This window comes from Ambystoma mexicanum, chromosome 14, assembly GCF_040938575.1.
Source record: "Ambystoma mexicanum isolate Mex_15411 chromosome 14, UKY_AmexF1_1, whole genome shotgun sequence".
In the NCBI taxonomy this organism is placed as follows: Eukaryota; Metazoa; Chordata; class Amphibia; order Caudata; family Ambystomatidae; genus Ambystoma; species Ambystoma mexicanum.
The window spans coordinates 338,294,765-338,313,959 of NC_090940.1; the positions used below are offsets into that span (position 1 = coordinate 338,294,765).

General features: G+C 43.7%; 1 protein-coding gene across 1 annotated transcript in view; it reads left to right on the forward strand.

The window, feature by feature from the left end:
* Positions 1–14,133: 14,133 nt before the first annotated feature.
* LOC138527198 (uncharacterized) overlaps positions 14,134–19,195 on the forward strand; it is a 121,449-nt gene continuing 116,387 nt past the window's right edge. Inside the window, exon 1 of the mRNA XM_069638309.1 lies at positions 14,134–14,181. Coding sequence (XP_069494410.1) covers positions 14,134–14,181 — 48 coding nt within the window. The remainder of the gene's footprint in view (positions 14,182–19,195) is intronic.

Below are 19,195 nucleotides of genomic sequence, written 5' to 3' on the forward strand. Positions count from 1 at the left end.
CTGACCCGGGTCGGCTCGACCTGGGGAAGGTGAATGGGCAAGATGGTCAAAGGACAGGACAAAGAACCTTGTGGCGTGGCTAGTTTTGAGCCAGGCCACCTAACCATGCCAAACGTGGTAATCGCGGTTTACCTGGCAAGAAAGGGTTAAAAATATGCAAAATGATAAGCTGCCACCAGCCCTGTCCAAAGCACATCTGCACTTCTCCTAAAAAATCCTTTGCCAGTATCTAGGCCCTTTGGAAATGACTAGAAAAGTTGCAACATGGACAAGGACTAAGAGGTCTAAGGGAATCAAAGTCTCCCAGTACTGACTGTCTTTAAGGGCATGTCAGTTTCCCCATTAAAAGTGAGCAAAAGGCCTATAGGAGTGCAGCAGAAGGCTGGGCTCCTCTGGTAAAGTCACACTATGGTGTTTAGACATCAGCCAATAGATGGGGGATACACAACTGGAGGGAAAATCACACATAAATAGGAATCTTTCCTAACAATGGCCTCGACAATTGTTTAGATGGAATCGACACTTGCGGCGTAGAGGAGGTCGACACTCGAGGGGTCGATGGCTTCTCCCCTGGAAATGGCGTTGTTGGCGCATCTTTCGGTCCCAACATAATGGACTCATTCGACATTGATGACGTCAGTATTTTACTCTTTGAAGAGACTTCTTCTCTACTCGAGGGATGGGATTGCTCTCGAGGAGACTTGGCGGCCAAGGTCCCAAGATGCAACGCTCTTCCACTGGGCCTGTGAACTGGTTTTGGTGGGACAAACGACCCGTTCGGGTGAACTAGACAACGAGGATGATGGTGATCTATGGCGCCTTTTCTTCCCATGCCTTGAAGTCGACGAGTGGTGAGAACCACTTTGTGAACGGGAACGTTTGGATCTTTTCCGACGAGGAGAAATTGTTCTCAGAGGTTTTTAATTTAGAAGGAGTAGAAGGGGTTTTTTGGGGCTTACCTGCCGCAAGCTTCCTCTACGCTCACTCAAAGCTTTGGCCGTCATCAACAGGCAGTCCTCACACTCCAAAGACGGATGATTCTACCCCAAGCACCACAGGCAGATCCTGTGGGGGTCTGTCATGGACATCTTTGCACCGCAGTCACAGCACTTCTTGAAGCCGGATCGAAGAGTGGACGACGCTGAAGACAACGCCATTTCGATCGGAAGTTGATAAAATGAAGAGAATTAGAAGAAAATTGAAGTAAGATTTTCACAAATATTCCTGTCAGGAACGAGGCATTACGCATCCGAAGCTGAAAGCGCGGAAAAACAGAACTGAGGCCAATGGGCGCTGAGTGTGCTAGATATACCTGCAGCGACGTGGACATCGGGACAGAGGCCTCCGAGGGACATCGAGTCGAAAGCCATGGACACACAGCGCCGCCTGCTATAATTCTTTTTCCGAGGCAACAAAGCTGAGATATTGTAAATATCAAAGATAAGGAATACGTTGAGGATACAATCCATTCAAACTATATCTAGCAGCACTTACTAATGCTGTAATGCAGAGCTCAGGTATCAACTAATGATGTTAACCTACAACACAGAAAAAGGCTTTTGATTGTATAAAGTGGAAGTTCTTATATCAAGGTAATTCAGCGGACCGGTCAATGTCAGAAACTCAGATCAGTTATTGAATCCTTGTATAAAAGGACATCAGTGCAGTTGGAAGTAGAGGATAACACTGTGTCCCTTTTAGCATTGGAAGAGTACTCTTATGTCGCATTTCTCCTTTCCTCCAGTCATTTTCGACATCCATGGAATGGGGATGCATCCGAGCTTGACGCTAAGCAGGATGAATTCAGAATTTTCATGAATTCACATGCCTCGCTTGGCACCTTGTGCACATGCCCCAGCCAACCGGGAGTCCCTTTCTCTATGTCGGATAGGACAGAGTGTCACATCACTAGTTGTGCCTTGTTGTGCACTAAAATGTGATTGGCCCTCATTACGACCCTGGCGGATTTTTTCCGCCATCGACGGACTTTCCGGCCATGGCGCAAAGTCCCTTTACGCCATGGCGGATGGCGGACTTACCGCCCCATTCCGAGGTCGGCGGGGCGGTAAGTCCCCATTGACCCATTTACCCTTCCCCATTCCCATTTCGGCCCCATAGGGCTCAATGGGAGTGGGGAAGGAGTTAATTACGCCACCGTAAAATACGGTGGCGTAATTAACACCAAGGTCCCAGAGCGCCATGGATTTTTCCGCCCCCAAAAAGCGGGCGGAAAAATGACCATGGCGCTCCAGGAACTCGTAGTTGGCGGTAAGGGGTCCGCGCAGCTAACGCTGGCGCAGACCCCTTAGCGCCAGGGTCGTAATGAGGCCCATTATCTTTTGTGGTACATGCCCAAGGGTTCCGGCGGTGTGCATGTTGCCCACAAAGAATCTCCTCTGCCAAGCCACATAGTTTTTGTTTAATTTGCTTTGGCGGGTCATTTTCCCTGCAGTGCTTCCCTCAGCATTCTTGGGGGCAGACCACTTATGGGTCTGCGGTTGCATATGCTCTAGCAAAACCTTGTCCTGGTGGGCCAACAGACCAACAGACCAGGGGGATCTGAGCAGCATGCACCAGTCAAAAGGTGTCAACTCAGAGTGGCATGCTCTTATACAGGAATGGCCTACTAAGTTTCCCCAGGCCCATGCAGAAGTTCAGTATTGGAGATACAGAGATCCTAACCAACTGTTGAGGGGCAGAAATTCATGTCTGCAACCAGCTGAGCAAAGGCATGGAAAGGCCATATACCCAAGGGACCATGCATCCTCAGCCTCCTGCATGCTAGCTTCCCCCTGAAACTTTACGTACTGGGAACACGGGCGATATAAAACACAAATGTATTCCCTGGATGAGCAGGGGAAGGGACACAGAGGTCATCATCTCCTCAGCGACCTTAGAACTCGTCAGTTATTTGTTTTGTGAAGTTAATAAATAGGTCTATTACTTTGTGGGGTGGAGAGATTGTTGAAACATCAGTGGTAACGTAATTTAGTATATGTTCTCTCAAAAAAAGGGGTTATTTGGCACAGTATTGTGGTTGAATAGTTATGTTGGTTACCTACTTGAGCTACTTCACATACTTTCTACGCTTAATCTCAGGATTCGTCCTCGAAGACTGACGCTCAGTATGACCATTAGGTTCTCCATAATTTGTTTGCCTGTAGGTTGACTTTTTAGTCTCTTCATCTATTGACTCTTCCATTGTGTCCATTGCTCATAACTGCTCAATGGAGTTGGAAAAGGGAAAATATTGGCTGAAGGAATAAGTAAAATTATCTTTATGGGGGCATCTGCACTATTAAATTGAGATATTTGCTCATTTTGAACACCCTACCTGACTCCCTGCATATTTCTCCTAAGGTCCTGTGCTCTTGTTCTTCATAACAATTAGAATTAGACAAGTACATCGCACATAGACTGGAGGGACAGATCCAGTGGCTTGGAGGAGGTTCACATTTGTGATAGTCAACAAGGAACAACAGCATATCACAGTATAACTGTTTTGGCTTTTGTGATACTGCATCTCTCAGAGAGTAAGGTACACTCAGTGAGTTGTCTTGATGTTAGTGCAATGGGAGTTTTGATATCCAAACCTGAAATATGATCTCAAAATCAAGAATGGAAAACAGCCATGTTGATGAAGCTCCAATAGATGAGTTATACCAAAATGATGTAATATAGCTAACGCTTTAGAACACAACATTGCAAACTTTAGTTATTTGATTCTTTCATTTTTCAGGACCATAAAAAGGACGAGGCAACAAACACAAAGGTCAAGAAAATCTACATTCCTCGGCCATCCTCATCTGAATCAGTCAACACAAGTGATAACGGGAAGCCATGTCAATTTCCTAATTGTTTATGTATGCCATTTTTCAAGGTACAGTACATTTCAATCAATGATAATGTCAAGCCACCTATAGATATGGACTTTTGTCTAGCTTGTAAACAGAATTTTAAAATATTAGTTTGCAATTTATTTGAGTTGTCCGAGGGATGTCTAGCATCAAATGTGATTTCAGTTGGCATTTATCACACTCATTGGAAATTAATTCTCAAATTAAGCCTTCCTTGGCATCAAAACCTAAAACCAGACATGTTGTATTAGTGGTAGCACTACAAAGGAGTAGTATTTCATAGGATATTGTTTTTACTAGCTGCATGATTATGAGAAGAATATCACATGTTGTATTACTGCATTAAAGGTTTTGAACAAATAAATGCAGTATTTGGATGACACTGCATGTCTTATAAAAGATCATTCAGTATTTATTTGAAACTGTTAGGGAGAATTCTCCAGAATGGCTAATTTCCCTTACCTATTGAGTCCCTCAGCAGCTTTTCTGGATTTCTAGGATTTAATTTTTTCACCTGATGAGAGTGTGAGCCTTTTTTCCCACTCTTACATGTGTTTTGCTGTGTGTTATACATGCTTTTTGCTCATGGGCTATGGAGTCTCACCTATTCCATAGGCATCATTGTTTTACTGTGTGTCACACAGCACCTTTAGTGCAGTGACACAGGGTTGTCTTTTCAGACTTCCCACTTTAAACTCCATTTTCTGGGACTGACTACTGTCTCCCAGAACACGTAAAGTTGCCATTGACTTTGCTAGTCTTTTTAAATGTACAGATCCAGTACAACCTATCTTCCAATAGAGTACTGGAAGGGTTAATAGTTATCCCTTTTTGTCTGATTCTCATTGAACATTATTTCATTCCCCTTTCTCTAGGATTTGTCTGGTGGCAGTGGTAACTACCATTTTTATTCTACCGCGAGCTATGGAAATAGCCTCGGTAACGTTAGAGGCTATGGTGGTAGCCTCAAACTCTAACCTGCTGGACCCCATTTACTTTTATTTGGTTCCGGTTGGGTTTATTCACAATTTATATTTGTAAAGGTCTTTCTCGTGTTTTACTTTGCGTGCCAAACCAGGTTTGGTTCCTTTGTTCGCCGTCTTTTAGTGGGCTTCTGCACAGAAGCCCTCCTTAAGTGCCTGAGTGTCTGGGTGGACAGGATGTGAGGGAGGGATTTGAGGCCCCCTGAACAGGGTCTCCTTGGAGACCAAAGTCGCACTCTAGTTTGATTGGCTAGGTGGCTGTCCTCCCAGGACAGCCACCCTGCTGTGTGATTGACAGCCAGGCTGTGTGAATGGGGGAAAACTGCTTAAAAGCAGGTCCCTGGGACTTGGAAGGCAGAGTCGCAAACTGGAACGAGAGAACCAACGAGGAGCTGAAGGAAGACGGAGTCGGGTTACAGAGTCTTTTGTCTCCATTGATGCCTGTTGCCTGAGAGGAGAGAGGAGCTGCAGTCTGTCTACCATTGTTGCCATTGCCACTTTGCACCAGCTGACTCTTTAAAACCCAGACTTAGCCGTGGAGCGGGCCGCGGAGTCGGGTTGCAGAGTCTCTTGTCTCCATTGATGCCTGTTGCCTGAGAGGAGAGAGGAGCTGCAGTCTGTCTACCATTGCTGCTATTGCCACTTTGCACCAACTGACTCTTTAAAACCCAGACTCAGCCGCGGAGCGGGCCACGGAGTCGGGTTGCAGAGTCTCTTGTCTCTGGTCTTCTGGGCTGATGATAAGATGCCACTTTAAACGCCATTGATGGTGGGACCTAGGAAACAAATCTGTCATCTAACGGCTACGTGTGGTAGTGAGCAACAGTAATCTTTTTCAGTGCGTGCTAGCTGGGTGCTGGTATTTCTAGTACGGCATGCAGCGTGCTTCTGTGAGAGACATGACTCTATGAGAATTCACCACCTTGGGCCAGCTCCGTAACTTTGATCCAGTCATCAGCACCCAGCACTACTGATGCGGTCGTTGCCGCCGAGCCGCTGTGGTGCAACGTGACTTCTTTCCCCTTGCCTCTTCCCCGCTACCTTTCCTTTCCAGACCTCCTCCCCCACTCTCCTACCTTGTTTGGTGCGGGTCACACCGCCTCGCGTGTGGGTCACATGCGGTTTTCAGCTTGCTGGTCGCCCCCCCCCCCCCCGTGAGATTGCAGACATGGGAGCCGAGTCCCGCGCCCCTGATCTCACCGCGGTCGCTCCCTTCCCAGGGTGCTTCTGCCTGTGGGAGTTCGACTGCGTGAGAGCCTAAAGGCAAGAAAGAGTGGAAATTGTGAACTCCTTCGCTTACCAACACCACATCAGGAAAGCGCCACTATTGGGAAAACGAAAGAAGGTTAACCTGTCTGTTTTTTTGTTGTTTTTTTGGGGGGGGGTTTTCTATTTTCATCCTACCAGTGTATGAAACTTAAACCACTGTGGTCCAATTCTGTGGCAGGGTTGGGCTAACACTAGCAGGAGACTGCAGGACTTCGTCCATTGATCCTGCTGGTGGGCTGATCTACACTTTACCACAACAGACTCTACTGCTGCGGTGTGGTTACAACTAGCTGCAGAGTGTGTCTAGGAACGGCGCAAAGCGAAGCTCGCTACAACAGCTAAACTCAGCGGTCTTGCCAACCTGAGTGAAACACAACACTCGAGATTGGCATATCCATAGATAAGGACATACCAGTGGATCCATCAAATCGCCCCGAATTCCCGCATTGATGGCGACCGGGACGAGGCCTGCAACCAGATCTAAGAATAAACTTGCTTCTACTGTTGAACTGGTCCATCTGTGAACCAGTCAGCCTGATGAAACCATACCAGGCGATACTTCACAGGCACAGATTACAAAGAGAGCTACAGCAACACCAGTTAATATTGTAGATGATAAGAATCAGGAAAGCAATAAGCAATCTGAGACTGGCAATGATCCTGTTTACTTAGATAAAAACCCATTAATGACAGGCCTGCTCCCAATTCACGTACAGAGGAACCAAACAGAGACACGCGAGCCACTACTTTCACAAAAGGAAAAGGCGATTGCGGCAAAGAAATGTTGGAAGCTGGCATACACAAAGGCCAAAAAGATAGAAGATGTTGGACACAGGAGCCTACAGAATAAAAAATACAGGCAGGCTTGACTATCGATGGATATTACAGAAATTGAGGATTTGATGACGAATCAGGATAAAAGAAAAGAGGTTTTTAACCTACAAACAAATTTAAACGGTGAGCCGTCTTGGTTAGCCTCAACACCACAAATCCTAATCCCATACTCAATGACAAAGGAGTATCAAACGTCCAACACAGCAAATCACAGTAGGCAACCTGGAGACAGCTCCCCAACAGCAGACCATACCCCGAAGAACAAGTATTTCTGCCAATGTCAACCAAATGTGCCACCTACTAAAATAACAGAAACAATACCCACTACAATGTTAGACTTACAAAACCTGCTTTTAGCTGTAACTTCACAGGCGATGATACCATTCATGAAGTTATTAGAAAGTAATCGTGATGCGCAAAAAGATCAAGCCACTTTACTGGCCCTTATCCACTCGAAACAGATTATTGTAGAGTCTTTCATAAACACAATACACAATCGACTTAATCAAGAGGCTGAAACAAGTGCTCAATGGCAGTCTAGGCTATTCGAAATAGCGAGAAGAGAACACAAAAAGAAGGCAACATTGACAGCTGGTATGATGGAAATCATAGCAAAGGGGCACAAGTCGCCTAGTGCTAATGCGCAAAATCAAACTGGACAAAAGGAAGCTGCACCACAAACAACAGTGCATGCACAATCAGAAATCGTGCAAGGTAGAAACGGCAATCCGAACTTAGACAATAACCAACGAGATGGGAACACGATTGAAGCCACTGAGGATCGGACCGCTCTACCCGAACAGCAAATTAAAACTTTGCTATTTTTGACAACAATAAGAACATCGCTAATACTCCACAACAAACACAGAAAAAAAAAAAATAACAAAAAGAAAGCAAATGGTTCTAGAGCCTTCCTACGCAATTTGACAACCCCCATAGTGAATAAAACTACACAACAAGGGGGGAAAAAATGCGCAGTGCAAAATAAGACATTGGAGCCACAAAGACCCACTAGGACCGAAATGATACAAATAGATATTACCATGATGGATGAGGTGACATCTAATCAAAATATAGAACGACAGCGAGAAGATTCACTTGGTCAAGTGGAACTGCTCAACCTCTCTACCTACTCTAAAGAAGAGCAAGACAGCAACTGGGACTCGCAAGTGACAAACAATGACCAACCTTTAATAATCATTGATTGTTATGAAGAAGGGTACACCATGGATTCCATCTACACAGACCTCACCTTTGAAGACATTTCTGATTTAGAGCTGGAGACTTCAATACTTAGTGTGGAATCAATCTCAGACAGCGAAGATTCAACATCGCAATATTCGGAGAGGACTCAAAGAACCAACAAATCAACAAACAGTGTAGACACAGTTACTAGACCTAAACTGCGTCAACCATTGTTCATTAATCCGCTGGATCCTTTACAAAATATCAAATTAAAATTTAGCAAATGAAAAATGATAAATATCAACACAAACTGATCTTAAATCGAACAAATACTTTGCGATTGATACACGCAATCCCTGCTCTGCAATGGGTCAACACAGGACACATCAAAGTGGTGGAATTCATGGATGAAAAGAACTTGGATGTGATATTGGTACATTTTCATAACACAGAGAACATTGGAAAGATTACCAATGAGGCACACCTCTTTTTGAAATTGGGGTTTTCATGTACCTCCATAACAACAAACACTAATAAACCAATATGGGAATGCCAGCACTATGTGAAGAGAGCAATAAAACAGGAGAGAGGGGGGGCCGATGGTCACCACTCCCCGGAGACCACTATAAAAAGCAGAATGGTCAATTCAACAGAAAGAGTGATAAATAAATATACGTGAGCAAACTTTACCAACACGCCATTCTGGAGAGAGGAGGTAACCCCAAATAGGATGATGACATCAATGAGAAAAAATAATTCATAACCACCAACTAAAAGATCTAATACTACACTGACCCTGTGTACTTGGAACACCAGAGGATTTTCCTATCTCTTTCGATTAAATATGGATGATCTTTGGAAATATAAGTTTATATGTCTACAAGAAACATGGATTGACATCATGCCTGGATACATGTGACGGATGCACAGTGGTCATGAATCCTGCAATATCCCGTAAAAAAGGCCGTCCATCAGCAGGACTCCTAACTTTGATTAAAATGGAAGAGAATATACATGTGGTGGCCTCTACCAACATATCACCGTGGATTCAACTAACGATAGTAGAAATTCTGAGTACAAAGATGACACATGGAATCATGGTGCAAGTGCCGGCACAGAGATTAGCGATATTCAATCTATATTGGAACCAGGCGATGACGCAAATGGATGAATTCGTTGATATTCTATTCTCCGCCGTAGATAACTTAGAGCTGGAAACAAACAATATTGAAATAATTCTATGTGGTGATCTTAACATCCATTTATTCGACCAACAAGGACTAGTGATTGAGAAAATGCAACTCTCAGCGAGAGCAAAAACATGGACTAAAGAAACCACATGGCGACATTTCTACTGTACCAATAAAACGAACCATAGTCCGAAAAGTACTACCTGGTGTTAGGCAGAAACCTGGGCAGTTCCCTCTGGGACCACTGCAAAAGATTTAAGACTACAGGTGTTTGGCAGTAAACCCACCTGGTAGCAGTCTGTACCACACAGATTCACTTGGTAGCTGTGGCTGAGAAGTCAGACTTCCCTCAAGAAGAGTTAGGTAGTATACAGAGTATTCACAATAGGTCAAGAGGACACAATAGAACAAGTAAACACTGACCAGGGCTTGGTGTAAAAGAGATATAATTATTTATTTAAAACCACATCTAGAAAAACACACAGGCACTAATAGTAAGCAATTCAAAAACACTGTCACTAAAAGATATACACTCCCTTAAAAGAATATTAGACAAGTCTTAAGTAAAGCCCCACTTATTTTCAGACAGCGGTGAGCGCTTAACGTAGATGGCACTCTAATAGTTCGTTTTTTAAAAGGGAGAGAAAAGCAGAGAATAAATTGAAACAGATCCCAACACTTTTTCACGAACACACAAGAGAGGAAGGCAAAGTAACACCGTGAATTCAGAGTCAGTAGGCCGGACAAAGTACCTTAAAGTGGTGAGAACACTCTAGCGGGGGCAGTTGTTCCTGGAAGAGAGGATCTCGTCGTGGAGGAAGACAGGAGTCTGTTGCACTGCCAGGGCAGAAACCAGCCGCAGAGTTTCTCAGGTACAAGGAGCGGTCTGTTGATTCGCGGTTCAGTGGTGAGTGGCTATCCGGCTGCCGGGGTGCTTGGCACGGGCAGTTCGCTCACAAACCGGTCTGGGGTGCGATGAAAGAAGGTAAACTGGTTGTGCCCACCAGTCAGGGGAAGAAGCCTCTCCAGCCGGGAGATCTTCTCTGTCGTCGGGAAGTGGTGAGTCGGTTCTGCAGGGCTGCACCGGTGGTGTCGTCGTGGTAGGTCGGCTCAGCTTCTCCCTCATCGGATTCTCAGGTCCTGTGGTGACTTCTGAAGTTCCAGTCCCCAAAGCCCTGCTTTTATGCAGAATACCCCCATTCACTCAGCCTAGCTGTCAATCAAACATGCTAAGTGGTGAGCCGGCCGGCTCACCAATTGGGCCAATCACACAAGTGTGCGACTTGAGTTACCAAGGTAACTCAGTCCAGGGTGCCTAAACCCCATCCCACACCCCCTGTGGTACCCAGACAGAGTGGCACCACTTTTGGAGGCTTCTGTGGAGAAGCCCGCCAAAAAGTGGAACAAAGGGCTCGACTTGGGTTGGAGTCACAGAAGAGAACACAAATGCCATTTTAGAATCGAGTCCTGGCAAAAAATACCAACCGGCGAATTAATATTAATTAAATAAACCGGCGGTATGTTCGAGGCTATGAGAAATAAATAATTAAAGTTGGTAGCCTCGAACAATGGGAAAATCCCATAGGGAAATATTTGCGGTCGAGTTTCCAAAAGTAGTTTCCACTGCCACCAGCCAAAACTCGATCAGGGGGGACGGAGACGTGCCCCTCGACTAACAGACCCCGGGGCAATCGAATTGCCCCGACCAGTACGACCACAATATGATAGTTTGTACTGGTTTCTGTTAATAATTTGGGACTAGTAAAGCCAATGGTGACTTTACATGCCCTGGGAGACAGTAGTCAGTCCCAGGGTATGGAGTCTATGGTGGGGTGTCACTATGACACCCCGGTGTTACTGCACGGAGGGTGCTGTGTAACACACATAGTAAAAACACATGAGACCCTATGGAGTAAAGGACCCCATAGCCCATAAAACACATTAACAGTCAAAGGAACACCATAAATCATGTCCAAGAGTGGGAGAAAAAGAGTCTCACTCTTGGCATGAGAAAAAAAAAAAATTCCAGAAATCCAGCAAAGCTGCTGAGGGACTCACTAGGTTAGGAAATTGAGCCTAAAGAGAGAATTCTCCCTAACACCTGGACAAATGGAAAAGTGTCATCCACTTTGGATTACATCTATATGTCGCCAACCCTAGTCTTCAAAGTAACGGCGCAAGATATTACGAGATCCGATAACAGCGATCATCATATTATCAGCATTACATGGAAAGCACCGTTTTGTGAAAGTACCAAAGTACACTTACCGCACATGGAAACTAACTCGGCAGTCACCCGACTGCATATTAGTGATAAGCAAATGAAGAAATTAGTAAGTATATACACCAGTCCAGTGGTGTCTGGCATGAAACAAATAAACTATGAATGGACACTCACACCATTTCTACGAAAGATTCACAAACAAGAGTCGTCCAAGAAAAACCACACTCATGCTTACAACTTACAAGTAGCAAACAAAAAAAAAGAACTGCGGAGAACGATCTTGGAAATAAAATGTAAGAAGGATGTCAATTCATGGAGTGCAATTCGAAAAGCAAAACAAAGTTACAGAAATTGGACAAAGAATGCAAAAGCCCTGCTTTTAAAACATGATGCAGAAGCAATCATACTTCTCCTGAAAAACAACAACACGAGAGGGTTGTGGAACTTATTAAATCCGCAAATGGACAACCAACATAAAATAATCCAAGGGATTGCTGAATCTGTATGGGTTAGCCACTTCAAGGCCATCTATAAATAGACAGCGAGCAATCAGCCCATCAGAACGGAGCAGAATGAATCAACTGTATGGACAAATGCCTGGACATTTGATGCTATCTTAACAATCATAAAAAAGCTCAATTCATCAAGAGCACCAGACCCATATGGCCTGAGCAATCTGCTCATAAAGAAACATCCAGAAGATTTGGCTAAATTTTGTGTACACCTATTCGCTGCGATCGAAAAAGAGAAACAAATTCCCATTACTTGGACGACAGCAATTTTGATCCCAATATATAAAGCAGGTGATAGGGAACTGCCTATAAACTACAGACCAATCACACTTTTGGATCCGATTGGAAACATTTTTGCAATGCTCCTCCTGAACAAACTTAATATATGGATCAAAGAAAACAAGAAATTGGATATTAGGCAGACTAGATTTACCAAAAGTACGGGTACCCATGTAAATCTTATGATTTTGAACCTATTGAAACAGGAGGCACTGATAAACAAAGATAACACGTATGCAGCATTCATAGACTTGGATATGGCTTTTGATATGGTTAATAGGACAACACTTTGGGGAAAACTAAAGAAATGGAATTGTCCATTGACGCTATTGGAACCGATCAAGCAGCTGTACAGCAATACAACTTTAAGAATCAGACTATCCCAACAAGGGCAACTATCGGCACCTATTGAAGCAGACAATGGGCTTAAACAGGGCTGCCCTCTCGCAGCCACACTGTTTAAACTGTATATCATGGGTCTCCCTGATCATCCTCGATTTCAGATGGCAAATCCTCCTAAAATAAACAACCAGCAGATTCAACACTTGATGTATGCAGATGATATCGTCATTTTAGACAAAACAGAGTTAGGGCTACAAAGAAGTCTACGGGAGTTGGAAATCTATATGGTGGAAAATGGACTAGAGATAAACACCGCCAAAACAAGAATCATGGCACTCTCGGCAAAGAAACCACAAAAAAAAATCAACAACCATTTCGATTTTACATGAATTAAAATAAATTGACCACAGTGACAGCAATCAAATATCTGGGAGTCCTAGTCAATCAATCAGAAGTAGAAACACCCTGGATAACTCATTTAAGAACAAAAGCGGCCTCTTTAGTGAGACAAGGGCTACTCTTACATAGAAAATTTGGAAAATATTCTTTAAAACCGATCCTCATTTTCTATCGGCAAAAAGTGACTGCGATCCTTAGTTACGGGAGTGAGACCATGATAAATCTCAACCAATCTATTTGGGACATCTTGGAAGGCCTTTTTTGGAGGAAAATTCTTGGGCTATCAAATTCATTCCCAATCAAAAGAATTAGACACAAGATCGCGACACAATCGCTAAGATCAATAGTCGAGTGGAAAAAAATCGACTTATACAGAAAGATGATTAACGAGGATGAAATCCCAGCATATAAATTATTTCAACAAAGAAATAATACAGTGGCTAATACGGCCTTAGCACTGTGGAAGAACGTCATGAAAGGCGTGATGGCAGTAAATAGCATATCAACGGAGATGCTAGTAAATCGTCCTCAATGTGCTAAACAGAGACTACAGCGAAATATTTGGATATGCACTCTGACAGAGAAATCACAATACCAGATGAATCTGAACTGTGAGCTGGATAGCCGTGCACTTAATGATCTACCTGCATATCTGAAGCAATTTCCGGATAGGCAGATCAGGGACCAATTTATCAAACTACGATTGAACCAATAACCAACACGGGAACTCATGGCAAATAATAGGCAAATCTCTAAAGAGGAAGCCTTCTGTCGATTCTGCGAGAACAAGCAGTCGCTGGAGAATATCCATCATATCATCATGATTTGTCCTGCGTTAGCTGAAAAAAGAAATTGGTTTCGAGAAATGATATCAACAACCGGGCCCGAACTTAATAGCCAGGACAGATGGAATCTTATACTATCAGGGAAAAATAGGAGTCTGACTACTGTCATTATTCAATTTTGGAATCATATTATCGCCATGAAGACCACATAAACACCAGGAACGGTGGACTCAAAGCTGTACTTAAAGTAGTAGGGAAAATGAAATAAGGAAGCATGGAGAGTATGGACAATGAAAGAAAGCTGATGTTGATGTTTTTTATGGTAAATTTTGGAAATGTATTTTTGTATGGATAAATGAAAAGTTTTGAATAAAACTATAACATTGAAAAAAAAAAAGAAGGAAGACGACTGCTGCACCTACTGGACGTCCCGATGAAGCCCTGCTGCAGGTCTGAATCGCCTGCAAAGGAAGTGCCCGGCCACCTTGCATTTATGGATCCCATGTCTGCCTTCAACTTTGTTAAAGGAGTGCAGTGGAGGAGTATACTTCATCATGTGGGAACTCTGATGTATTTGTTGAGTATTCACGTACATTAACATATGAATAACACGGCTAAAATAAGATTGGGAGGGAAGAGGATAATTCTAAAACAGTGGCATTGACTGAGGCGTCCATCAGGAATGAGTTCTGTTGCCACTTTTATTTCATTTATATACTAATTCTCTTTATCATCTATTGGAGTTGGCAACAGCTAATGTCCCCTTACTTAAGGGAAGATCCTATAGTGTGTAAAGTATGTTGGCCAGAAACCAATCGCATCATGTGACAAACATTGCAATCGCAAAATCGGTTAACCAGAGGTTGTCCATTTTGTGAAATGCCGACCATTTGCTTTTTTCTTTTCTGTCAAAACGCTTCGCAAAATGTATTCTATGCTTCGAATGCACAAACAGTACGAGGCCATGGCCGGAATGCTGAAATACTAACACAGACAGGAATGTCAAACTATGAAGAGATACATTGTTCTTCTCTCTCACTAAGCCATGAAGGCGAGCAGAAGCTGCTTCTAATCAGTAGTCCAGGTGCCGGCCTGTCTAGCAAACGCTGTAGTAAAAGGCAGTTAAACCAAGAATGATATTCTTCTAGCCGTACTCCTTCGCGGGAGTGGTATTTTCTGCTTCAGATCTGTCTGACCCTTGGCTCATGAACCGAAACACACAGATAACGTGCTAAGGAATGTTTCTCTGCTACGAACATGATATTTTTGCTGAACTAAGCTCTATTTTCCCCATAACAAGAAAGCTGTCTCTGCTGCTATTGCTAGAATAACTATGTTTAGACTGAATGAGGACTTGTCATAACGTGTCATATTTGTCACTACTGTCGATCACCGAACCCTAGCCCGAATGATAAGTTTATGCGCGGTTCAAATTGCCTTCGTACTGATTGTATGTAATGTATATATATTGTTGCTTGAGTCTTGCGTCTCACCAGGTCTGGGAACACACGTTGCGAGACGTTGAGACCCAGTCGGCTGACTGAGATACTTTGAAATAAACCAGACTTGTTTGGAAATCAAACCTTGTGTCTGTCGTGTAACTAGTGTATATGGTTATTGTGCCTTACTTTCCATATGCAGGCTTTATGGCCCGGCAAATATGGCGCCCGAATAGGGACCCTCCCACTTATGCTCCATCGTATACGTTGAGTTTGAAGAAGGCAAAAACAAGTCGAGGACGAAGCTGTCGAGCCAGGATCAAAAGGTGTTTGGGGTGCCCCTGTAGAAGTGATGAGAGACTCCTTTGCAGATCTGTACACAGCCGATCCCTGATCGACGTGCAGCACCCAGAGAGCATTGAGGCGAGGGTCCTGGAATGAGGCAGATTGAGCCAGACACGCAGTCACAACGATTCTTGGTTGCGTCTGTATACGACGAATTGCGTCCTGCGTGACGAATTGGTTGATCAGGTGAGTCATGCCCCGATTCATAAACGTCCTGATATTGGTCGAGAGTTTCTCTTGCAAGATCAAACACCCAGGGTAAGCAAAGGGTAAGGATTAACCATGCCTGGGAAATTACCTTCATGTCTAGTGAGATTTTTACACTGCGTTAGACAATCTTTGGAAACTGGCCAGGTCATGCCATCCGCGGGGTCGCCGGCATATGAAATGTACGTAAAATACAGAATAGGGGCAATAGTGTTAATGCAATTTGGCATAGGCAGACCAGACATGTATCAGACTTACAGTGGCCTAATGATGGGAGCTTTGAATTAGCACGTATAGAACACCTAGAATCAGTATTGCTACGCAAGAAGGCCAGATCAGCGGCATTCAATGTTGTGATAGACTGGAGGAAGGAAGCTAATCTCTGTTTGAGAAGTAGAGAGAAACACGCACGCAGACATAAAAAGAATGCAGAGAAAGCGCTAGAGCATGATCAGCATCAACAGACAGAAGCCCTTAGGAACATGGTTAGGGCTTTCCAATTAGGTGCACAGAAAATATATCCTCAGCAAGATTTGCATACATCAGATGAGCTAATAAACAAAATATTGAATGACCGAAGAAACAAACATCAAAGTATGCCTCAAAGTACTGACCCAGTTGCACCTCCTCCTTATGTACCTCCCATTCCCGTTATTCCATCTGCACCAGTAGTAAGATCCTCTCCTCCTGTGCCTATGACATCATTTCCTCCACCGCTGTCAGAGCATGAGTTAGCCGCTTTAGTAGGCAGTTCTACTGACATTGGGCCTGTGCAACGAAGCAGTAAACAGACTCGTAGTACGATTAGCAAAGACAGGAAAGAAGAACTGAGTGGGCAGAAACATGTTGACGGTGATGCAGCATTTGATTTAGTAGATCACAAAATTCTCTGTAACCACCTAGACTCGGCAGCCCATTTCTCACAAGAAGCCATTGGTTGGATCGAGTCTTTTCTGAACAACAGGTCCATGCACGTCTTCTCTACTTCAGCATCCGCTGACCCTATCCCCATCAATTTGCGAGGTTCCTCAGGGATCATGCGTCTCCCCCACATTGTACAACATGTTCACAAAGCCCCTGTTTGATGATCTTGATGGTCTGGGTATCACCTACACTAACTACGCCGATGATACTCAGATCCTCATCCCGTTGACGGGAGATTACAATAAGGATTTGGCCTTGGTGAACAGGGTGTACCTCATCATCCAGGCTTGGATGGCATGACACAGTCTGTGCCTGAAAGATGACAAGACAGAGCTCATTATCCTCGGCTCCACACCTAACCTAAACAAACTGGATCACAACTACACTAGCTTCATCATAGATGGCAACCCTATCAAGGTAGGCAAGGATGTTAAAACTCTAAGAATCTATCTAGACTCCACCCAATCCTTCCGCAAACAGGTTAGTTACATGGCCTCCTCCACAGCCCACACATGTAAACTAATAAGAGCAGCCAAACCATTCCTTTCCACCCAGAGCTGTACCACCTTAGCCAGAGCCCTAATCTTATCAAAACTGGACTATACATAGGAGCCAACAAATATGTTACAAATAAAATCCAGACTCTGCAAAACAATGCTCTCAGAGCAGCACTGAGCATCCCTAAGAGAGAACATATTTCTAACATTTGGAGAGCCCATAATTGGCTTACCACCACCAACAAAATCCTGCTCAAAGTAGCCTCCTTCTCATAAATGCCTTAACAATGCAGCCCCCCGCTACCTAGTCGACAGAATAAAAAGATACACCCCCAACCGATCCACCATAACCACCAATGCCAACTTGCTCTCAGTTCCCAGGTGAAAGCAGTCCAACACTGGAACTCCCTGCCACCTACCTTAAGGACACCTCAAACCTACCCCCATTTTAGGTGCAACTACATTCAGTGGATACAGGACAATGACCAATAACTCGCCTTGCCTACCCTATGTTTATTTGTAAATATGTATATTTGTAAATTGTTTATAACTGCATCTGCCGCTACAAATGCAATTGCTTTGACCTATGTACACACTTTAATTATTGTACAGCACTGTAACCAAGCTGAGAATAACCTTGTTGCTCCTGCCCCCTTATAGCCTCGGGTCTGGCGCGCAATATAAATTAATAAACATAAAAATAAAGATGATGAAGCAGCTGTGCAAAGTTCCATATCTGATCATAGAGGCCTTGGTGAACATCAGGTATTGTTAGAATGCAAGGGGAATTATCTTGTGGAAATATGGAGTGATTTGACCGATAGAGTGGTACCGCAAGAGTTGCGTGATTTGGTTGTCCTTTCGGATTTGCGAGATAATGAGATGAAAGTACGAGAAGATGTAGGCCGAATATTTGTGTTTAAGCACGAGCTTGATCGATTGCATAGAGAATTAATGAAGAAAGATAAACTGCATATGTCATATGTCCAGCAATGATTTTTTCCGCCGTTGAAACCTGTTAGTTTCGAGATTAGAATTTGTACGCGAGATGCGCTTAGATGGATTACAGATGCCGCCATTTCCCCAATAGAAGTGCATGATACGTTTAGTCAGTATTCACCAGAAATGCAGAGAAAGGCATTACAGGTCATGGTATAGTACTTACAAGATGAATCTATGAAGAATAAGTTATGTTGTCCTGCTGATTTAATGACGATTTACAAAAGAGCATTTTTGGCTGAAACTGAAACGACTGCTTTTTCTCTTCATTTAGCTTTATTGCTCAATAAACAAACAAATGTAGAAACACCTAGTTTGCAATAACCATGAGGGAAGTGCCTCCCACCTTTGTGCCGAAAGTAAAAGTTGCTGCCTCTGGAGGAGCTCCAGCGCGAACGATAGAAGCCCATTATATTGCGCAGTTTGTACATGTCCCTTTTTCCAGGCAAGAGGTAAATAGTATCAAGCAGACGATCCCTGATATTAGGAAAAACCCATCAGATATGATTGGTTATTTATAACGCACTTAATACCGAGAGGTTTCCAAGCGCGGACTCAGGGTTTGAACCTGTGTTGCTCCGTGTCGTCTTGCTTCCAAGGTGAGCATGTTGCCCCTGAGCTATCCTCCCGAGACATCAGGATTCTATAAAGAAATTGAATCTGTTTGAATTCATCTGTTTTTACATTGAGTGACATTGATTTATTGTTTCCCGGGACTCTTCCTGTAGACATATGGAAACAGGTTAGAATTATAAATGACGTGCCGATATTAGGTGAAACATGGGAGAATTTGACTAGAATTGATAGGGAGAGAAAGGCTGGAGAAAAGCCGCCGCAAGTTATGTTAGCTTTACCATCGTGAATAATAGAGAAATTGAAAACGTTGGTACCCGAGAAGAGCATAGTTTGGGATAAATTGACTGCT